The sequence below is a fragment of the Nesoenas mayeri genome (genome assembly GCF_963082525.1).
Source record: "Nesoenas mayeri genome assembly, chromosome: 3".
NCBI classification, from domain to species: Eukaryota; Metazoa; Chordata; class Aves; order Columbiformes; family Columbidae; genus Nesoenas; species Nesoenas mayeri.
In genome coordinates, this window is record NC_137544.1 from 67,549,125 (window position 1) to 67,572,761 (window position 23,637).

The 23,637-nt window shown below is 40.2% G+C and overlaps 1 protein-coding gene across 1 annotated transcript in view; it reads right to left on the reverse strand.

The window, feature by feature from the left end:
- Window positions 1–237: 237 nt before the first annotated feature.
- Window positions 238–23,637, reverse strand: part of PPP1R14C (protein phosphatase 1 regulatory inhibitor subunit 14C) — a 50,625-nt gene continuing 27,225 nt past the window's right edge. The window contains exons 2-4 of the mRNA XM_080341720.1: window positions 10,971–11,054; window positions 9,591–9,623; window positions 238–371 (exon numbers count right to left, since the gene is read on the reverse strand). Of these exons, the coding sequence (XP_080197846.1) occupies window positions 297–371; window positions 9,591–9,623; window positions 10,971–11,054 (192 nt within the window). The 3' untranslated portion in view covers window positions 238–296. The remainder of the gene's footprint in view (window positions 372–9,590; window positions 9,624–10,970; window positions 11,055–23,637) is intronic.

Sequence of the window (23,637 nt, forward strand, 5' to 3'; positions counted from 1 at the left end):
ATCTTCTGGATCACCACGTAGGCTTGCTGCCCCTCATCACTAACTCTTGGATTCTTCACTTGCTTCCGTAATCCTCAAGTGAAAGTTGAGCAGCATCCAAATTGTTGATATTCTTGATAAAAAAAATTGACACTTAAAAAAAGAACCCTTAAAACACACAAAAGAAATTCCTTGAGTCAAAACTGAATGAAATCAAAAAAGTTGTGGAGAAAGACAACTATTTTAATAAAGGCCTTATATTCAAAGTCCCTTTTCCCTTGCCATGTCTTTTACAGAGTGCTACTGCTTGAAGTTATTTATATACTCTTCTTTTGAGGGGGACTGAGTTTCCTCATTCCTCTTATCCGAGTTAGCAGCTCTTTGATAAATTCCTAGGAAAAAAAGATTAGAAAATATGAGTAATTTTTATGATCCCATAATACCATGATTGAGTTAAAAAAATTAACCAAACTATACATTTTAACTTAGGCTTTTACTGCTAAGCTGGAATCTCTCTGGCCTGACCTCCAGAAACCTTATATGCACACCCTTATCACACAGTGGAGGTGTGAACAACCAGCTTTTCCTCTGCATGAGAGTTCATGCTCAGCTGCTAGCCTTCTTCCAGGCTTTTTCTACACAGAGCCTTCTACCAATTGTTGAATCAAACAAATTCTATGGTTGGATAGAACACAAATTGTCAAAGCAAACTTTCACAGTTGAAGCCTGCACAGAAATCAGCACTCATGCCAAAAGAGGTGTTTCTCTCACCGCTCTCCACACCAGCACTAGCATTTTGGTTGGCTGCATCCTCAGCTGGAACAGAGAGCTGATCAGGCTAACTGCTCAGCTGCTTTTCCTCTTGCCCTGCTGCTTTCCAAGCTGGCTCAGCTCTGCAACCAGGCTCACTGCTCAGCCCCACACCAACACTCATGCCAATCTCAGGCAATGCAGGAACAAGGAGCCAGAGGCAATGCCACTGGCTTATGCTGGGTGAGCCTGGTTGTGGAGCATGTGACATTATTCTGAAAATATATTCATGGACCAGGTCTTTATTCACTGTTGTAATACTTCTCCCAGCTTCAGCAGATTTTCTCTTTTTAAATTGTGGGAGAACAAAAGCTTACAGACTTGCACCATTATCTAAAATTCTTTTGGGATACGATTTCATATAATAACTGTGGAAGCATGAAAAGCTAAATCACCCCCTTACTGTCACATTTTACCCTTAGCACTATGTTTACCCTTAGCACTATGAATACACCTACAAAAGTGTTCTTATCATGAAATCATTTAGCTATAAACATGGAAAGTAATTACGGATTTAGTCAGGCTGATGTGAAAGGACAAAAAGTGTGACTTCCTAGCTGAATGCTTCAGGCTAAAAATTCCAGCAAGCAAGGTCACCACCTAAATGACAACACAATGCCCTTCAAAAAGAGTCACACTGAAATATCTGTTATCCAGGTGCTACACTGTGCACAAGGGAAGTTTCTGTAAATGTGTATTTTAACTTGAGAAAGATGTCAGGTTTCTCTGGTAGGACGACAACCCTGGCAAGCATCACCCCAGCAGAGCTATTTCCCTTCCTAACAGCTTATGCACATCTATCCCGTACTGCATGCACTGCTGCACCACGGTTGCTGTTGCACCCACACCAGCTGTGGCATCAGCAAACAGTAGCAAAGGCAGAGCAGTTAACACAGCCATGTGGGCTACAAATGCTCACTGAGAGCCTTGTCTACTCCGGCCGCCCCTCCTGAGCTAACTAAAGCAGGGGTGTCAAACTCATTTTCACCAGGGACCACATCAGCCTCACTGTTGCCTTCAAAGGGCCGAATGTAATTTTAGCACTGCATAAATATAGGAGTAGGTACATTTATACAGTGCTAAAATTACATTCGGCCCTTTGAAAACAACCAAAAGGCTGATGTGGCCCCTAGTAAAAATGAGGAGCACATCAATGCATATCAGTAGTGCACTTCACATCTGGATAGACAGGTAGCCTAAAGAGATGATTGGAAAAGCAAATTCGTTAAGACCAAGTCCTCCTCCTCCATCCTCTAGACCACAGAGGCACAAACCACTGCAACTATATCCATTCTGAACTTGTCAGAGTAACAAACATCCATGCAGAAGACAAAAAAAAGGGATACAGGTTTACTCTAAAAATTCACAGCTTTCAATTCACTATGCACTGGTTCTGTGTTATCCTTCCACCATTGTAAAGATCGGCTATATAATGTTAAACCAATGTGGCATAGTGCTGTTTGAAATATATAAATACACTTTAGGACTTTTTACTATCAAACTTAAATGAAGCCCTGCAGTGAAATCATTATAGAAATAAACTCTCTAAAGTGATCTTTAAAGCTTTTTACTTGGGATTAATGTAATTACCATTGCCTTTCAACAAGCTATACTCCCATGCCAAAACAGACAAAGACAGCTTTGGGAAGGAACAGAGCGAAGTTCAGTTCTTCCCTTTGAATGACTCTATTAGTTGTCTGTCAAAGACACAAATACTCTACAGCACCTTTACCCACTACAAAGGCAGCAACAGGAAGCTGCCAAATGCTTCACTGATGTTGAAAGAAATACCATTATGGGAAGGATTCTGGACAGAGAAATCTTTGGGCATCATTCTACATGTACCCACTTGGGATATCCCTATTTGAAAGGCACTTCTGCCATTTTGCTGTCCCTTTTCTCCCACAACTCAGTAAAATTGGGAGCAAGTTGCTCTTGATTATAAAACACTGACAGGGGTCAGTTGCTTATCAATACAACATTATAGTATGGGAGGGGAGTTCCTCCCCTTATATTCTGACATGGTACCAGAAGCACCTTCTTTTGCAAAACAAGGTATTTGCTTGAAGCTTTCAATATTAACATCACCTAGAAACTTCTAGGTGCTGCCACAATAAACCAAACTTTATAGGCAACTCCCTAACTAGATCTGAAGTAGCTAAGGCTATTCTTAAGGAAGGGGAAAATAACTGTGTTCACTTGAATTATATATAATAGTTGAAAATGTTTTAACCCTCAGAAACTACTTCTCTTGAAATAAGGGTCTGTAGTACCAAGCAGTAAAACCCAGCAAGAGCATGTTATATGTGGCATATATTTCACATAAAGCAGCAGTGCTGTAGCACACATTCTATGGGTGCGCAAACCAGAGCACTGGTTCAGTACATTTCTGATTTAAGTATCATTTTGCATCTGGTGCATGCACAGGGCTGGCTGTCATTAACACCATTGTGTTCCTGTGCTTGTGACTTTGTTTTGCAGCTCTCCATCAAGGCAAGGCAGTGTTGTAGAAAAGATGCACATTTTCCCACTCAGAGGCAGGAAAGGAGACTTCACAGCACTTCAATAAGCCTTCACTTTATAACCAACCAACTCAGTTTTGTGACATACAGTAATACCCCTTTGTTTTTTTATAAACATCACCAAAAACTGCAGTTTTATTCCATGTAGAGATTTGACTTGAGGCTTAATACCCACATCTATCTTAACCTCATACATAAAATTGTACACAGAGCATTTTCTTGAAATCCCCTCTAGGAAATACGTGTGGAGTTTAGCAGGATGCTTTTGGAAGGTGGTCATATACCAATCTACATTAAAAGTAGTTCTGTAACGCAGTTTGGATTATCTACTGCTATATACTCACACAATACTTACTTAATTCACAAAATTGGAAAACATTTAATAATTCAGCTAAAGATTCAAGAATTTATTAATTACTCCTTGGAAAGCTACAGCCAGAAATACACAAGTCACATCTACTTTTAATAGATGAAAAACCTCATAGCAGCACTTTGGGTCTCAGTAAATGGAAAAAAGTATACAAACTCAGTTTAATTTTGTTTGGTTGTTTTTTTGAGGGCTTTGTTGTTTCTATAGATTTTGTGCAAGGAGACCACCTTTACATATAGTCTTGTTACAAGTAAGTCCTGTTAATTTATAATACAAAATCATTGTTTCTAGAAGATGTCTCTCTAATTCTAAAGGCAAATTTAAATGAGAGACAGACACTAAATCTATAGTTAATTTGAACTCATCTATATTCAGCCTTAGGCATTTGTCTTCTCCCTTCTCTAATGCTTTCCCTTGAATCAAAGGCATTCAGTTCAGCAAAAGCACTCATCTAACACAAGAGGAAAAAGAAAGACGACAAACAAAGGTGAAATGATAATTCAGGAAAGGAGAGGAAATCACTTCCCCTCTCTGCTTTGGAGGTGTGATTCATTGTTTTAATGAGGTCATTTGACAGACAATGAATTCTAGGCTTCCCAGTCAAGTCTTCCAATTAATTCTGGAGACTAATTAGATCCTGTCTCCCCAGATTTCTCTTCTATGAACAGAACACATGTTATAGGGCTAGTTCTCAAACCAAAACATGGGTTTTCTAGTCCTCCTGCTTCACTAGAGCATTAAATGTATCCTAAGACAGCTTTTCTCCACAGCTTTACTTCCCTGCAGCCAAGTAAATAAATAAAACCATCAAGATCTCCTTGACTGGTTGCCCAAGGCCATTTCCTGAAGAGAGTTTGATTGTTTGGATGTAAAACATAGAATGAGCCTCCAGAGCAATCCCCACAGCTACTTGAGGAAAAATCTAAACAAAAACTCAAAAATGCCAGTCAAGGTAAAAAAGGAATCCTACCAGAAAACACCTTCCCTTCCCCACAGGCTCAAACCTGAGGTCAGCTGCATGGGAAGAAGGGAACTGATGAGGGAAGTCACAGATACTTTGTGAGAAGGGGATCAGAAGCTGCCTTTTGTCAGTGAGAACTGGGGCAGTGTCTCTGTAGCCTCCCTGAACAAGCCCATCAGTGCAGCCTCTCCAGTGAGGCCACAGCACCAGCAGTGCCCAGAGGAGGACAACATGCAGCAATTCAGCCTCTCAGTGAGCCCTATACAAGGCATTGACTAAAGACCATAAAGTTTGGCTATGGGCAAGGCACATAGTTCAGTTATTCTCCAGTTAGGTGGCATGTAAACAAACTTCTTGTCAAATCACCATTTGCTCCTCCATTGTTACAATATTGCTATGGGTATTTGCAAGTTGTTTTCATTAGTACTTGCTGAAAAAAAAACAAAACATGTCAGCTTAATTCCCTCCAACATTGCTGTATAATATAGGGCAGATCTCAGCAGGCATATAAAGTTCTAGTTCACTGAATTCAGAGCGGTCAAACATATGAGCAAGAAACTATGTTTTTTAGACATGCCTCTGTATTGCTTTTAAATATGCATGTTTCTTAACTTTTTTCTCTAGTAAATGTCCTATTTGATTTCAAGTACTGTGGGTTAATAATTTACCACCCATCAGCTGAGCTACAGTAAAGTCTATGAAATTCTAGGTTCCCCCAGATGCAAGGCAGTACACAGCACTGAGGCTTAGGACACATCACTGGTTACTATTGCTTCAAATGCATATTCTACCTATTGCTGCCTTGCAGTTATATTAAAAACCAAATAGTTACATGAATTCAAAAGTAGTCATAACATAGTAGGAACAGAAATCCATGATACTTGAAAATTTTAGAAGTTCTATTTCAGAAGGATTGAGCCTTCTATTCCTATCTGAAACTAAGCACATACATTATCTGAAGACATACCCACAATAGTTTTTAATTAAAAAAAAAAAAACACCAAATAAACACAATGCTTAGACCACTAACGAGCTGCATCACAAGCCTGTCATTTGCTCCAACTAGGAATTAAACTTCGAGAACATATAAAGAGATGCATCTCTACTTTTCTTAACATTGTTAAAAGCTGCTGAAATAGTCTGGCCACTGAAGTAACTGAGTAGTCAGTAACTTAAATCTCTGCCCAAACTCCCCAAAGAACATGGACAGCAATTCAATATTGTTTGGAAATAATACTGAAAAACGTTATTAATTAAAAGTTCCCAGCAAAATAGCTTTCTTTTAGAAGACTTCACCTCCTTTTTCTACTGTGTTGCACTGTGAGAAGAATTATACTAATAGGATGGTCTGGACAGATTTAATCCTGCCTGCCTCAGTGGGAGAGATCTCTAGCCCACTTGCTTGAAGCTTTGTATTATTTCTATGGGGGGAGGGCTGGAAGCAAAGAAACCCCAAATCTAGTTTATCCATTTCTCTTCAAAGATTAGTTATCTGCAGACACTGTGTAGCTCAACCACATTGTTCAGAGTCAGTAAACAAAAATCACCCACTCATCAGACTTCTCTTCCATGGTAGTTTAATAGTCTCCTTGTCATTTCTCATCATCACTTTGGTAGTCACACCAGTGGAAGCTCTAATTCACACCAGCCACAAATACTTCAGATTTTTTCTAAAGCCTATTGCTGCTACCAATAATAACAGATTTACCCAATCTCCTTCAAACTATATGTCTTAAGAAAGCCATATTGAATTCATGCCCACAGTCTTCCTATACTAAATTAGTCTTTTGTCAAATATCAAAACCCTACCACCAAGATTACAGATTATATTTAAATTTCTTTAACATGAGACTCAAAATTCCCTGTGACATATATTAAGATTCTCCATCACAGACAGAACACAGACAACAACTTGACAATGGTCTGAATGGGATTTTCCACAGGTGATGCTTGGCACTGAGTGAAGCACTGGCTGTTCTGGAATGTGGGTGATGCAGGAGGTACCTTTTCAACCACAAAAATTCAGATCCAAGATTTGGTAATCACACTGATTTTGCAGATAGCCTATCCTTCAAGTCTGCACATATCTAGAAATTAACAGCTCTTCTCTCATGTCAAGCCTTGTCTCATGTCAAGGCTATTTGACGTGGTCTGCTTTCGAACTAGGTATGATAGCAACACGAAAGAAAGGGAAACTGAGAAAGTGTAAACTGTCTGAAGAATGCTTGTAGCTCTGTTTAATTCTGCATGGTGGGAAGACCATCACTTGTGAAAGCAGTGTCCACATTTGAGATCCCAAAGCCTATGCCTTGAGTCAGGCTGCTACTCAACCTTTCCTCAACAAGTGCAACTTAACTATATACAGCAAGGAGATCCTGGCTCAAATGAAATAATGCGAAATATAAATACAAGTCACATATTGCAGTGATTAACATCAGTAAACACATACTTTACCAATCCACAATACATGCAAAAATCCCTCAACCTTTCCTTTAACCTTTAGTCTAAGCAGAAGACACTAAGCAAAACTGCCTTAAGATATACATTTGGGGTGGTTGTTTTTTTGGGCATGGTTTTATGTCTGGTTGGTTTGGGTTTTTTTTGTTTTTTAACAGATGGGATAAGAGCTTTGAGTTAAGCTTTCTGTCTGTACCATTTTTCTTTATGTTCTGAAAAGTGGAGACATCACATTAAATACATTTTCTCCTCCTAGGGATTACTGGTTTTTGCAAACTGTATAATTCCTGATGCTAAAATCCCTAGTGCACTTGACTGACTGTATTTGATTGGTCAAGAGAAATTCTATCAGCTCACATCCTTTCTCTACAAATCTTCTAGAAATCCTTTCACAAACCAATTACCTCTATAGCTTTGAATGGTCTGCAAATATGAAAGGATGGCAGATTTTCTACATTAGGATCCTCATATAGCAAGTTTAAGCCAATTTAAAGCTCTTAGCTTTACACATAGCAGCCTAAAAGAGCAAAAAACAACCTCCAACACTATTTTGAAGTGGCCTTAGTTAGCAGTCATGCAGTATTATTGGCCTTAGCTACAGATGAAAAGGTGCTGTTGTGAAAACAGTCCTGGGAAATGACTCCCATTTTGGCAACTACCCTCACAGAAGAGTGGATTAAGTAATTCTCTCAATTTGGTATCTCAAAAGATTGTCAAGGAAGATGGATGTTCTTCCAGCTAAAAAGGAGATGCCTCCATTCCATCAGCAGAGGACTGAAGAGACAACTAACAAGTTCAATATTAAAATCTCGCCTTGATTCAAGCACATTGAGGGTTGTTGAGTACACATGTCCAAGATGTTGTTTCTTATGAATTGCCGTGCCATGTGGGTTAATTAAGTTGGCATAAATATTTCATGCAGTTCTATGACCAACGTTTCTAGTGGAAAAACTCCCTAACATCTGTCGTTTATGCTTATCAGAGCTCTGAAATTTGTCATTGCATCAAGTGTCAGACTTCAGAACTAAGGAAAACAATTCATATTACATGCTCAATGAAGGAGGAAGAAGGGTAAGGATTTGAATCTCTGCCTTCCTCATCTGCCTTCAGATAACAGAGATAAGAGATCAGCACAGGGGGCTGCTAAACCCTTTAGCAACCTGTTCCTCCCACCTACCTGCAACCCCCATTTCCTCTCACTAGCCTGGGACAAGAACCACATCAGGTTCCACATGCCACATTAGTATTCACACCAATCTTACAAACAACTAAGGTTCAACAGCACTTGCTGAGAGGTGGCTGGAGGAGGCTGATGGGTTGTTTGTAGTGTAGCATTACTACAGTGAGACATCTGAAGACTTGATATTTTGGTCTCGCATCTCCATATTGGGAGATTGGGTTATCTGCTGTGAAGAAACCAAGGTACAACACAGACCAAGCTCTACAAGGGTTGCCATGCAAGTCTTTCTGGGCAATTCCCTGCACTGTCAAAAAGTACCAGCAACTGTAATAGCAATTCTGGAGAACTTTCCCAGTCTACCACAGCAATTAATAGAAACTGAAGAACCCTGGAGAAGGTACCTGATGGACTGGGAAACATCTGTTTAACCATACCAGTGGTTCTCCCTGACAGTCCTTAAGCCCTAATAGTTTAAGCGCCTACAGCTACAAATGTCACCAAGGATCTAAGCTACATGCAGCCTTGTTTCAAACCAAACATCTGGCTTCTAATCACACAGCTGAAATGTCCCTGACTAGGGGAATCCTGTAAGCCACCCACTATATTAAATACTGCACAGCAGCTGCTGGTGGAAAAGCGCTGACTCTGTAAATTGAACTAGGAAACTGACCCACAACCTAGACTTTTTTTTTTTAAACAGCAAGTCCAAGTTTTTGTTACACTACTTACTCCTCCTAGTAAGCACATGTTACTATGAGAAGTAGGCTATATTCGCCCAGGACACATTAATGGATATTCACGTTAAATGTCAAGTACTTTTAACTAAATCCTGGTAGTTCAGGTTGTCCCACAATTCTATTTAGGTCCATTAACAAACACAATTAGCTGAGCTGCATTATCTACATAACAGTTCCCAGAATAAACAATTTTACCAGAGATAAAATTAAATGGCTTCACATTGAAGAGCACATAGTCCATCTCTCAAGTTGAAATTTCATGCAACAATTGTAGGGTTTTAAACATCTGATGATATTTGTGTTTAGTTCCCTTGTAACATGACAGCTCCAAGCATCAGTAAAGTCAATAAGGACATTATCGAAGACAATACTGGAATGACAACCATTTCTTCTGCAGAGTCCAATCCTGTTCCTATTGTAGTCAAGTGACAGGCACAAACATTCCCAGGATATAAAGCCCCAAGCTCATAATATTCCCATATTTACTTTATTGTAAGTATAAAACAAAGTTACTCTAGCTTGAACATTACCACACTTTTCATAGATGAATAGTATTTAAGTAAAGTCTGTTTACCTCTGTTGGTTTGTAGCAATCTACAAGAGTTTCCTAGAAGTAAAATATGAAAAAGTCAGTTCCAATAACAGAGTAACAGTGAACATAACCAAGTCTACAGTATGAAACCTGGCAAGGAATTGGAAAGAAAAGGAGCAAGAACCAAGAATCTCTGGATGAAGATGCTGCTGAAAACTGAGTGTTGTAGCAAGTCACCTTTTCTCCCCAGGTAGATCAGAATGATTCACAACAGGAGAGAAATTATGGCTGCTTCCTCCAGGTTAGGGTTTACAGAATTCCTCTCTCCAAGAAAAAGAAAACAAAAACAAGGAGAGAAGAATCCAAGAACATTTCTCCCAGTAACACACATGTGAAAGGCAGCTTTCTGTAAGGGCACCACAGCCTTTGTAATGTAGAAATCCAGGCACTAGCTAGGTCTGGAGGCTGCAGCTGCCAGTTAAGGAAGAAGGAAAGCTATTTATGAATGCTGAATCCACAGCCCATGTCTCTGAGCCTGGACAATGGGTACTTAAGCAGAAAGTACCAACAGGCACTACAATCAGACGTGGTGCACTGTGAGCACCAGGTTAGTCACTTCCCAGGAGTGAGCTGAGGGCAAACCACTCCTCTGGGACAGGTTTCCTTCCTTTAATACATCGGAAAAGATTATAAACAGAGACTTTCATATTGGTTTTGTATCTCAATTTAGCTATAGATATATATATATATATATATATATATATATATATAAGACAATGATATTTCTTTCCTTCATTCTTCCATTCATAAACTTTTTCCTCAAGCAGGATTCATAGAATTACAGAGCTGGTTTGAATTGTTTCATTTCAGCAGACAGCTTCTGAATTTCCCTAGTAATTCCTGTTGCTGAGCATATTATCCATTCCTCAAGCTTCTAGACAGGTTACTCCAAACTAACTCAATGGCCTCCAATTTCTAGCTAGTATAGACAGAAACAACACTTCCAGCATCCTAAAGACAAGGGAGAATATACACACATGTTATTTGCTGCAGCAGCAGAAATATACAGGTACATCATAACTGGTTCTCAGGTACATAATTTTTTCTATGTGGCTGTTATTTTATATAACTTGTAAAACTGAGTAGAACAAAAAAAAAAACCATGGCTTTCTAAACTGTCTCAGTATATCTCCCTATATTACTGGACTCTTTGAACTTTCTTTTACTCCTGTTATCACCTACCTTACAGAAATTTCTTATCCTAAAGGATTTTGATTACATTTGTAGAGTCCAGTAGATTATGCTAAACTCAGACATATTAACCTCTTTTCTAATTCTACACTTACAGTGGATTCAACACAAGATAGACCCAGATGCATTCTTTCAGCCACATTCTGATTTAAAATTAGTAAATAATATTACCTGTAATTTGAGAGTTCTCTCCTCTTCATTGGCTGCATCAAGAAGGTCATCAATGTCAATTTCTACATCTGGCATCTCTTCTTCCTGAGAAGCAAAAATTCCCAGTTAATCCATAGATAGCCTTTAACTAACCTCAAAAGCAGCCCAGTGATAGACCACATAACCCCCCTGCCTGCAGCCACACAGGGAGGAAATCAGTAAGCATCAGTGGCTTGATTCCCTGCTCCTGGGCCAGCAGGCCAAGCCCCAGCCACATAGGAGGTGACAGCTCTTAAGCAACCCTTCCCTCAGAGCCAGGAGTTGTGTTACTACCCCATACCCAGCAGCACAAGTCATTATTCTCAAGGCACTGGGCAAAAGGATGAGGAAAAAGTCAGGGAATGGGAAGGAGATAAAAGTGCAATAAGCCATAAAATTGCTTTGAAAAATGTTCTTGATTGGGCTGCTTATTTTGTTACACTACAGAAGATCTCCCTTGCTTAAAGTTGGCTTACAAAGATGACATACATGCCTCATCAGAAGAGCTCAGATTTCTAGTGTCTACAGTGAAGCGTGGCATAGAGAATAGGCAAGGCATAGAGAATTTGGGGGATTTTTTTTCCCCAAACATCCTCCACCCATACATTTCTCCTGTTGCACCACCGGCACATCAGATTTGTTGTTCCCTGAGTGAGAGCACTAGTCCACACATTCTGAAGGACCCCTGAGCTCTGAAATCCCAATGAGAATTCATCATCCACAGATATCACTGTTCATTGCATTCAGTTATGCAAAAAGATGGAACACATTCTGCTGGCCATTTTTTCACATTTTCTCATCATAAAAGGCACTTCGAAACAGTAAAGCAGCACATCACTAAACATACACCACACTCTGGTCTTAAGCTCTTCCCCACACCAAGTCCCACCCTCACAGGGGTCTCAGTGCCCCAGACACATAGCTCCTCTGTTGCCCCCCTACAACCAAGCCAAAGCATGGGCACTGCAAGCCTGTCCTCCCCCAGGACACTCATGGATCAGCTCACTGCCGCTGCCCCACCTTGGCATCTCCTGAAGGAAAGCAGGGACCTGAAAGCATCCAAAAGGGAGGTAGATTTAGGAGTCAAGAGGAAACAAGACCACTATCCTCAGCAGCAGTTTTCTTGTACCTCCTGACACTCTGCAAGGTCCTTTAAAGAACTATTTTGAGAAGAGTGTGGTGGGTTCCAGCAATTTGCAAAAAAAGTTTCCAAAACTCTGAAATAATTCAATAGCTCCAATAGCAGCCACCACAGCTAACACCAGAACTACTCTTCTGCTGGGTAAACAGAAAGAGTCCCAACGATAGCAAAGACAACAACAAAATAGCTCAAGTTGATCTAATGAGCATTAAGTAACAAAGTGCCAAACTACTCATGTCAGAAGCTCCCACTAAAATGCCAGCATTTATTTAGGTGTGAGGAGAAAAGGCAGAAATAGGATGATTAAGTTCCCCATTCTCCACCTCTGAAGGAAAAAGCACAAGGAACAGATAGCACAGTGTGCAGGCTGTTAGACCCAATGAATACAAACACACAAAGCACATCCTTTGCCCTATTAGCAGGTTCACTCTTTTCTCAGCATGCATTTCACTCAGAAAGGAAGTGTAGGCATTTGCTGAGATAAATCAAAAATACTAGTTACTGTAACACAATCTGGTAATAAGGGAGTTTCTAACCTAATTTAAAAACAGGGGGAAGAGGAAAGAATAAGTCTTCCACAGACTATAAAGATATTTAGTAAAAGCCATCAGAATTGGAAAGGATAAAGACTAATCCATAACAGTGGTACACTTACTGAGTAGCTTATTATCTCAACTCTACACTAATTCGCATATCGCACTAAGAACCAGAAATTCCCCAAATAGACAGTAAGCCTCCCAAGCATTTTATCTAAGCAGCTTGTTATAAACACTTAAAACAGGGTGCCTAGAGTTATTGTTAATGCTGTAAACTTATCAAAATACACATCCATGGACCTCTGTAAATGCCAATTATGCATCTGTCTGTGCTCAGAAGTGCTGTCCAGCACGTTGATTATTTTGTCAGATAAACATTTTGAACTCTTGCCTGTCAGAGTGGCATTCTGGCCAACTGAAACAATCTTGAAAGGAGACAGTGAGGGGGAACTCCCTAAAAGATACACAATGCTTTTTTTGTGATCACACAAAAGCTGAGCGTTCCTGAAAGGTTAGTTTTACTCTAATTGGTACCAGTCATGCAGGAGAAACCCTTGCTTTTATCCCTCTTCACTCTCCTCTTCAAATAAATTTTCTCCTGCATCATCAAGGTTCACATTGCCATCAGTCCAGAGGGCAACTGTACCAGTAATTCACCAAAGCTTTGGCATAAGAGGTAGCACAGTTCATCTAGACCAATGAAAGCCATAAAAAATATGCTAGGAATACTTCAGAAACAAGGGACTATAGTTGTGTCTGACATACCAGCATTCAAGTAAATTACATTTTCTGTAAGAAACACATATCTTCACCTCATAGCAGATTTGAACTCTGATGCACAGCACAAATGGTAGGGGTATGTCCAAAAAGGTAACTTGCTCCTGGTTTTGGCTGAATGAACCAAATCCCCCCATCTGAACAACTGTGCCCACACAATCTCAAGAGTTTCATGTTAGGCATGAAAAACATGTGCTTAGGTCAAGAGCCTGAGAACTCCACAACAGCTGTAATGACAGAGGGAAGGAAGAAATAGTCACATCTTATGTTTGTCTGATTTTATTGGTGAGATGTGGTTGATCCTACTACAATTAAGCAGCTCCATCCAGATTAGGCTGGAGCAAGCCTGAAAGGGTCTGTGCATAGCTGAAGGGTGGTATTTCAAGGGTCCTGTTAGTGCCATGAGGCTGTGCAAGAAAACCAAAGCACTACCACCTTCTGCTCCAGTGATAGGGAAACAGTATGTTGCAAACAGCAGATGATAGGGCAAAAAAAAGAAACAAGAAGAAGTATGCTGACAGGGAACAGTCAAGAAAAACTAAAATAGGTGTGAGGATTGTGGGTGCAAACACCACCCATCAATTGAAACAGCTGAGGAGGGGAGGATGGACACTCCTTTTAAGCACCCTCTCCAGTTTGCATTAACAATGTAGCAAGGACATGAGGTGATTTCTGTTTGAGTATTCAAAAGTCCAAAGGTAGAGTTAGCTTTGGTGCTATTTAATGCAACTTAAATTCAATCTTGCATTGGAAGACAGCTCCAGCTGTATTTAGGTTGCATTAATTCTTTGCAGGCTACTGGCAAAAGACCTTGAGACACAGATAGGCATTAAGTAGTAAATAGCTGTAGCTGTTTAAGAAATTACAAGCTCTCCAAATGTTGGCTATTTGGCCTCTGGCAGAGGTGATCACTGCCCCAAAAGTGAATGGAACAGAAAGAGGCAAGCACCCCTTTGAGACCAAGGAAAAGGGTATGACAGCCTCCAAAACCACATCACCCTGCAGTTTAAGCCAAAGGGCTGGATTTTGTAGGGGCAGCTGACAAATACTTCCACACTAGTCTGCTGACCCTAAGAACTGTATGTCCAGTACAGCAAGAGGAGGTCTGACATAATTACAAGTATTTAGTAATTAAACAGGTGAGGCTTTAAAACTTAAAGGGCAATAGTTGCGCTATAGATAAACTTCCTACTACAAACCCAACTCTCAAATAAGCCTGCTATCTCTCATCCTCACTGCCCATTCACTGTACATTATCTCATTCACAGTGCTTGGAAATAATGAAATAGGTTTGTTTGGGTTTTACTTTAGATTTTAAGTTTGAGAAAGGAGAAGTTTAGTGCAGCAAGTTACAACTATCATTTGTATAGTGAGCCTGGAAGTACCTTGAAAGAACAAAAAGATGAAGGAAAGGGAAGGAAAAAAAACTGTACAATTCAGTGGTATGATAATTTCAGACTACATAAATGACTGGTTTCTCTCAAAGTCCTAGAAGATGGCCAGCATAAGGGATCAAAACCAAATTAGAAAATAGGACCAGTTTTTCTAAAAGTATCCATTTCATATACAAAAAATACTACTTGTTTTCTAAAACAAGAGACATCTGATGGACATCTAGTACAGTGAGCCTTGAACAAGTCAATCTGCAGACATGGATGGCACTGCCTCAATGAAAAAAAAATGGTTTACATCTTAGGATGATAAACAAAACTGCCACAAAGTACCAGGACTAGAAATCATTGGTTGCATATGTAGCCTGGTAGGATTATTGCACTTAGAAATTACTATTTGGTAATGTTCTTCTATTTATTCTATGAAACACAGGCAAAACCCATGTGTTTCTTGTTTCAAAACTTCCAGTTGTTTTTGAGGACTTATAGGTCAGGGCAAGAGTGGATAAAAATGAAAATTAAAATAAGAGTTTAAGTGATCAAAAATTATGAATCCATAATTGGAGAAAGCTCTTTTTGATTTAAAGCTAATCCTAGTTAAGTGGGGAATCAAAATACAACAGCTGAAATAAACCTGTTTCCAACACAAAAAAAAGACTGCTACTGTCTACTGATCAGTATGAGGAACAAAAAATTAGGAAAGCATGTCAAAGACAGAAAGAAGAGACTCAGAAGTGCCAGAGTCAGTGACATTTGCAGCAGAAACAAGAATCCTCAGTGATACAACCTGATTATTAAATGACTGTATGTTTTCTTCAATCTTAAAATATTAAGAGTAGTAATGCCAAAGCAGCCATGATGATCCAATGTTAGGCAGGCAAATGATCATTCTCATTTCTGTTGATCCAGGTGAAGTGGTTCATGCAACAGTGAATATTAGTTTGCACAGCTGATAATCAGTGAATATATTTAAGAGGTTGCTCCCAGTATGATACAACCCTTATGCTGCAGTTCCATACTACTCTGTCCCCCATTAGACACTTATCATGAGCAACCACTCAGTTGCATGTGAAATCTCAAAGGAAACAGAGTGCAAGGCTGAGCACATGCCATCCGGTCTTGGCTCCAACTAAATGTTAGAAAAGACCGTGTTGCACCCAGGCTGTTCTAACCAGAGCAGGAGCTTCTTCCACCAACACCAAGCCTACCTTTCTTGATCACTCATTCATTAAATACAAGTGCAGAGATATTAAAGGCAAAGTTACCAGATTTGTCCACTCATTTTGAGTTAGTGATCCTATTGTTGCTGAATAATCATAATTTATCTGTGGCATTGTGCCTATCTACAGAAACCTTCTCCGCTGAGCCTGCCCTCATGTGGATCAAACTAAATACCCGGAAAGGGGGGGACACTAAGTGTCCACCTGGCAGAATGGCTTACACAAATTGCCCAGTATCTCATGGGAACATCAAATACACCTGTATCTGCATAACATGGTATAAATGGCTAGATAAAAGTCAAAGACACTGTGGTTTATCTATAAGGTCTAGATCTCACCTACCCTCACCACTAGAGCTAGCAGGGGACTGTGCCCACAGCCTTGCAAACACACTGCTAGAAGGAGACTTTACAAGTTGCTAGTAGAGCATGGAAAAGCCTTCTGAGACCTAGATTCAGTTCTCAGGCCTGGCGAACAGCAGTCTACCTTTTGTCTTCAAGGACCCATTTCCCTCTGCTCTTGTTCTTAAAAATTTAGTCCTTAGCTTTTACTCTCATGGTTTGGTTCCTGACAAATCCAACCTCCTCTGTTCCTAGTTTTTGGGATATTGCTTCTACCTCCTTCCTATGTACCCTTTCTCCTCAGCTGAAGATCAGAGGAAGGACCACTGCAAGCAAAGAAAGGAGCAACTCTCGCTCCCAGGCACTGTGACCAGGGCTTGCTGCCAAGATGAACTACAAGAGCCCAACCCCTCATAGTTCCCTACAGAGGAAGTTTGTTCACATAAGACCATCTTTCAACTTCTCACCAAACTTTAATGAGTTTGGGCACATGACAAGCACAAGTGAAAAAGGGAGATTCTTGATTAAACTGAGAACAGTCAAACTGGCCACAGGCATCTCCAACACAAAGCAAGTCTACTGCCTCCTAGATTTCCAAGATCAGACATACTAGAGTTTCAACTAAGCTATTGGAAATCCTCATACAACATGGAAAAACTTTTTTCCTCCTGATTATAGTCTCAACATAAGAAATAACTGAACTCTTACCTAAAAATCTGTCCAAGATATAACAGCTGAGGCAGGTACCTACTACAAACCTCTTCAGCTCAGATTATTTCCATTTGGACAAGTTTAACATTTTAAAAGTGTTTTCTACTTGATAAGCCAAGGGTAATGCCAAGAACAATGCTTATAGTGCTCTGCATGGAGGAATACACACCTTGCTGTGAAGCAAAGAGGGAGCTTACCTAGAAATCATCAGTGCCTGGCAATAAAGAGTATGTAACAAAGCTGCAAGGAAAAGACATTAAGCTGATGAGAAACAGACACACAATGATAGTGTCTATACAGGCAGGTACAGCTGAACCTCAGCTTGCTCAGCCAGTGTGCACAAAATGCATGGTCCAGAAACCATGGCTACATTAGTGTAGCTTTCAGACCAAGAGAATAAACCGTTGGCAGAGCATTTACATTTAGGTGCCATGGTTTATTAACACAGCAATCAGATTTTCAGACCAAAGCTTACCCACATCCACCTGGCTCAGAGAAGCAAGAGCTAGGTAAAGCCTAGCTGCATCTGCCAGTTCATCCCATGTTAGTTAGTAAATAGGTGGGCAAATAGCCTGAAGCTTGTATTAGGAAAAGCACATCTTACTCCAAGGATATCCCAAAAGAGGAGACCTGTTGGAGATTTATGTCTGAATCCCAGGAACAGGGATCATGCTCAGGCTCTCAGGTCTAGAGTGTAACCTAACGCATCCCAGATATGTATCAGTATGCAACTTTGGTGTGTGTTGCCCCCAAGCAGAGACATTATGAGGAAAAAGCACAGCACTACATGTTAAAAAGGATACCACCATGCTCCTTGGACAACTGGAAGAGCATGCCCATCCCATCATCTAGCCAGCCTTCACTGAAACAGCATAGTTATGAATTCTTCCTTCATACCCTTATCACAATATGAGCAAACATCCCTTTCTAACACATCCATTTCAAAATACAGAGATAGATTTCCAGAAATAACATTTAAGTCAGTAAAGTCTGGAAGAACAACACTGTGTGGAGGATATGACAGTGAGTGGAACTCTCTGCATTTTCCAGGCTAGCACCTTCTGTATAAGATATGCCTTCAATAAATCACTATGTCCACACACACCACTTTAAGCAGCTGATCACCACGTGATTTTTGAAAACAGGAGTCTTGTGAGCCGAAGCTTCAAAGAACAGGAAACTGGCTCTTAATCAGCAATGAGCAAGGGAAAAGAAAAAAAAGACTGAAGCTCCTTCTTTAGCTTTAGATCACCAGCTCACTCATTATTTCTGGTGAAGAACTACATAGCATTCACAGTATTGTAAACCACAAATATTTGGAAGAAGCACACAGGGCTGCAAAACTGTACTGTCACAAGGTCACAGTAACCTGTTGATCTAACACACTCATCTAGATGAACAAACCAGAGTATGCTCACCAATACACAGCAATACAGAGTTCAAGGGAAAATAAGAATGGGATGAGAAGGGCTTTTACTCACATTTCATATAAGATATTTGCAAGGAAAATTTTGCTGAAAAATATAGTTCCTTTTTATTGGCTTGGTAAGATGTCCTAAAGTTAACCCTAGACTAGTCCATGGTGCATCTGAAGTAAACAGTTTCCTTGGTCAAAACACAAACCAGACAGAAGAGAGGGATTCTCTGAGGGTGCCTCCTTAATGGCCATGACCGAGTTTTGATCCTTCAGGATCTCTTTTTCCTTTCTGAAGACTATGAAAAGGGGTCACAGCTGAAGAATAAGGGCAGCCTCTAAGTACCTCAGCTTCCTCCATACCCACAACTATCCCCATTATCATTTCCTGTTATACAGGCAGTAAACCAGTTTGAGCAGTATGTCCCTTGCATGCAAGAGGGGGACACAAAGTTGGGGTTTAACATACCTTCACAATGACAAGTTCATAGATTTTTAGAATTTAAAGGGATGTAATCAAACAACAGGGACATGTTCCCTCTGAGAGTTGTATTATCTGACAATGTAACTTCCAAACCAGTACTCCTGCAAGCTGCCTGGAAATCACAAATCATGAAGGTCACAGGTTTGGGGGGGTGTTTTTGGGTGGTGGGAGGGAGGAAGGAATTCAGGACAGAATGATGTTAAGCAGGACAATCTCTGTATAAGGATATCACCCTAGGCAAACTGGGACACTAATCCTGTATTTTAGTGTTACTTAATAGCCATGAACAGCTCAAACTTCCTTACTTAGAAACAAGAAAAAAACTGGTGCAAAACAAATTTAAAACAACGTCTGGGAATCACTTAAGTATAAGGGCATCTTAATGTCCATGTATGCGCCAGGAGTTATGTACAACTGTAGCTTCAGAATTCAAATGGAAATTAAAAATATATTAAGAGGGCAATGACTACACAGCACACACAAAACATTTAAAATTCTAGCTATGAACATCATTAAAGAAATTAACAACAACTGGTATTTTCAACAAGCAGCAGAGGAGCACCCAATCAAGCCAAGTTCTTTCATCTCATTACCCAAACTGGCTCTTCCTCCTCTGTTACTGTAAACCGTTGCTGTTTGTTTCGTGCTGGCACCACCACAGACCAGCTTCTCCTCCTGGCTTTCAAGCGACAGCAGAGCAGATGAAGTGGACAGCTGCTATTCCAATTACAAGTTCCATTCAAAGAATCAGACCCTCTAAAGCAGTAAAACACAGCCCAAGTGCGCCAAAACAGCAACAGCACAATCCTGGCACTTTGCTGATACAAAAAGTAGTGACTCTGTTGTGCCCTTACTTCACTTGAGGTGCCTTTGTCAGCACGGAGGGATAAGGGTTATGGGCAGAAGTAAGAATATAATCTCTCAACACAATTCCTATGAAAGCTCCTACTATGAGCAAACCTTTGTGAAAGAGGATAGGGAAAGGACCTCCACATCCAGAGTTAAGTTCCCACTTGGCTCCCCCAAATATCTCCACCCTCCCCCAGAACACCAGCCTGCCTGCATTGACACTTGACACAGAGGCAGCTGCTGCCTTTGCAGATGCTGTTGCGGTTTTGTCTTTCCTTCAGTTAGAAGGCTAGAGGGCAGAAAGATGATAGCAACACACCAGGATTTCCTCTGGACAAAATTCTTACAACTACAGACTGCCCAAATGCTAAATTTAAGTCAGCTGCTTAGGCCCTACACCAGAACATGGTTAGCACGTATAACATTTTACCCTGTGTAAGGGGTGGAGGAAAGGTAAGATAGCCAACTGTGTCAAAAGTCAGCTGGAAGAGGGGAAAGGGAAGATTAAGTTAAAGCACAGTGAGACAGGTACAAGTACTGCCAAACTATTCACTGAAGTTACTCAGGGAAAGGGAGGCAAGGCCAATTTCAAAGGACAACTCAATACAGAGAGGCTATGCAACTAAGGGGTTTTGGAATTGGCACAATAGAAGAATCTTGACCACCCTCCTGCCACTGTGTTCTGATACACTGTGGACAGATGCTGCAAAACATCTAAAATACCTTAGTGCCACACAGTTACACCAAAATAAGGCTTGGAATAAAACATGGTACCACTTAGCACACAAAAGACCAAATAGCTGAAAAAATGGATTTTCAAATGGAGGTCCAGGGCTCTCTTTAATCAGCAAAGGCTAATCAGCCATTAAAATTTACTGTATGCTTCTGCATCAATGTGACCAATACTGTCAGAGACTCCTCAGTGTTTATATAGACCATAAAAGAATGCCATGGTGACCTCTGTCAAATGCTCTAAAACCAGCTCTGCAGAGGAAACCCTGGTCCTCTTTCCACAGTTCTCTCTTATGCTTACTAGCAGGGCCACAAAGCTGCTGTTGAAAGAATAATGTGTTAGGAGAACTAAATTGGAGTTTTATTGCACTTCAAGCTCTGCCAGTTCAGCTAAGGCTGGGCTTGCCTAGGAGACACATGGCCTACTGTTGGTCACCAACACACCCATCATGTTTTCTTGGCTAGAAGGAAGACTTTCCATGCTCTTTTCAGAAGGCCATGCCTTTTGTGTTAGGCACCCTTAGAGCCAGCATGGGCTGGCTGCCACATTTCCCTGGCTGCATTCTCCCATCAGCAGCAGGGAGGTAACTGTATACACAGATGCAGCCTGCAATTCCATAAACAGCACCGGAGGCTTGTGCAGGCACCTCAGCCAAAAAGATAAATAACAGATCCTTTTACTTTTTGTCTCCACACTTTTGCTCAAGAATTTTCCTTCTCAGCTTTTTTTTTAATTATGAGAGATAGGGAAGTAATTTGCAAAGGATCAACAGGAGTAATTTTTCCCTCTAATTACCTGCTAAATGGCCTTTTGTAAAAGTAAAAAAAAAAAAAAAAATGGATACACACACTACTTACATTTTTTTGTTGTTTTGTTTGGGTTTTTTTTTTTTTTAAGCAATTTTGATTTCTTAGTATCCTATGTTTTAACAATAAATTTAAAAAGAGCCTATTATGCAGGTGACTGAAAATACTTATCCTGGGCCCTGGACTTGCTATTTTTGGTTGGCATTTATTTGTTGCTTGAATGGGTGACTGCAACACTAGTCAGGGGTCACGCTCTTGCAGTGCCAGCTCTGGTCTGTCCATACACAGTAGTTCTTGTATGAGCAGCTGTTGAGGAAGCACTTGCTCAGATCTCCTGCCACAAGGCATCCAACAGTGAGAAACCAAAATAGGCTCTGACTTGGAACAGAACAGCTACTAGGAATCCCATGCTGGCCAAAAAACACAGCTTGGCAAGCCTTGCTTGGTTCATGGCCCCATCATTCATTTAAATGCTTCCTTTGGTTCATTTTGGAAATAGAGAGTCAGATACAAATTGTTATTTACTCTTATTTTACTGTATGGGTATTTGATAACTTCAGAAAAATTGTGCCAGACCTTAAAAATCAGACTGTTTTAGCTATGACACTGGTGCAGCTGCCTAGTACAACAGAAACATGGCCACTACTCTTAAATAGGCAAAATACCTCTTTGTGCCTTCCTCTCCTGGCTGGGAAATCCTTGCCTAGTCTACAAGGAAAAGTCAACATTATGCCAATGCAGACACCACTGCTAACTTAGAAAATGGCTTATTTCCCCAACATTTGTCTACTGACAAAACAACAGAAACCAGTAAGAAACACACAAGGAAAACTCCATTTCTCTACAACTTGACAATTTAATAAATGTTTTTAATAAGTGTTTCAGCTGAAAATTCCATATCAATGGAAGACAGAGTAAATGAGTAAGCACTGGAAGGCAAAAGTTGAACATAAAAGTTCAGGCTGTGTTCTCTGCCGTTGGCATGGGTATATTAATTCCTTTCAAAATGGGGATTTTCAATGGAAGCATTCAGTTCTGTCTTGCATTGATGTGTTATCTTCCTAGCTGGTTTGTTAACCAGGATTTCTGCCTTGCAGCATCACCCCTCCTTCACACTTGCTTGCAAAAGCACCATGTCACTATCTGATTTATATGCTCACAGGCTTCATTTTAGAATACCTCCATTTAAAAGGTCTAAGAAGTCTGGCAAAAATGTCTTCCCATTCATTTAGTGTCAGGCATGCACATTCACTCTTTCAGTAAAGTCTCTGAAAAACAGGTTGTACAGAAGCACTATATTTCCACAGTAAAAGCACATCCTTCCAAGCAGAGCACTGAATGCAAGAGAAGAGTTCATTGCAAAGAAGTCAAAAACATCACTAAAAGAAAAGCTTCCAGCAAACCCTTCAGAGTCCCAACTCCTCTCACATTCTTCCACTCATTTCACTATGAAGCCACCTATGTCCCTATGGGCTACCTACCCCAGGAGAAGTGAACCTTTCTTTGCTCACTGCTAAAGAATTGCACTCTAAACAGCCAGCCAACTTTATAAAGGGCATTGCCACCTTGACAACATGAACTGTGTGAGGATCATTTGACAAAGTCTGCAGATGATCTGAAATAACTGTTTTAAGAGCAGATACCAGCCTAACTGCCTTCCAGTGTAGCCTGCAGCATCAGGACCTCCCACTTCAGCTCCCAGGATCCTTAAACAGTGCATTTTTTCCCAATAGAATTCTCAGTTTGTGGTGGTCAGCTTAAAATTTGTTCTTCTCCTACTTGAACTTCAAGATTTATCTTTCTTAAGCAGATGTCATAAATATGTTAAAATCTTTTCCTCCATTTCATAGAGACAAACATGCAAAGTCAGGACTTGTCAGCAATATCTAATCATCTGCATTGTTGAAATGGTCACAGGCTGAAGAAAAATGTATTTCTCTTCCCAGTGACATTTGAAAAGAATTAGGAGTTATGGATGATATAGATATATATACACACTTTTTTTAAAAGGGATAAGAGCTTTGTGGTTCCATAACCATAGAGTCATTTAAGGTATACTGACAGAGAAAAGTGTAACATAAGGCAAGAAATTTGTTGTTTTGGCTTGGTATAAAAGTAAAAAATCAAAACCATTCTGAAACATCTCATTTACTCACAGCTTTACTTTTTAAATGCTGAAGAGGCCATCTTCCAGGACATGCTATCTTGCTAGCAGCAAATAAATAGCAGACCTTTTCACACTGTAT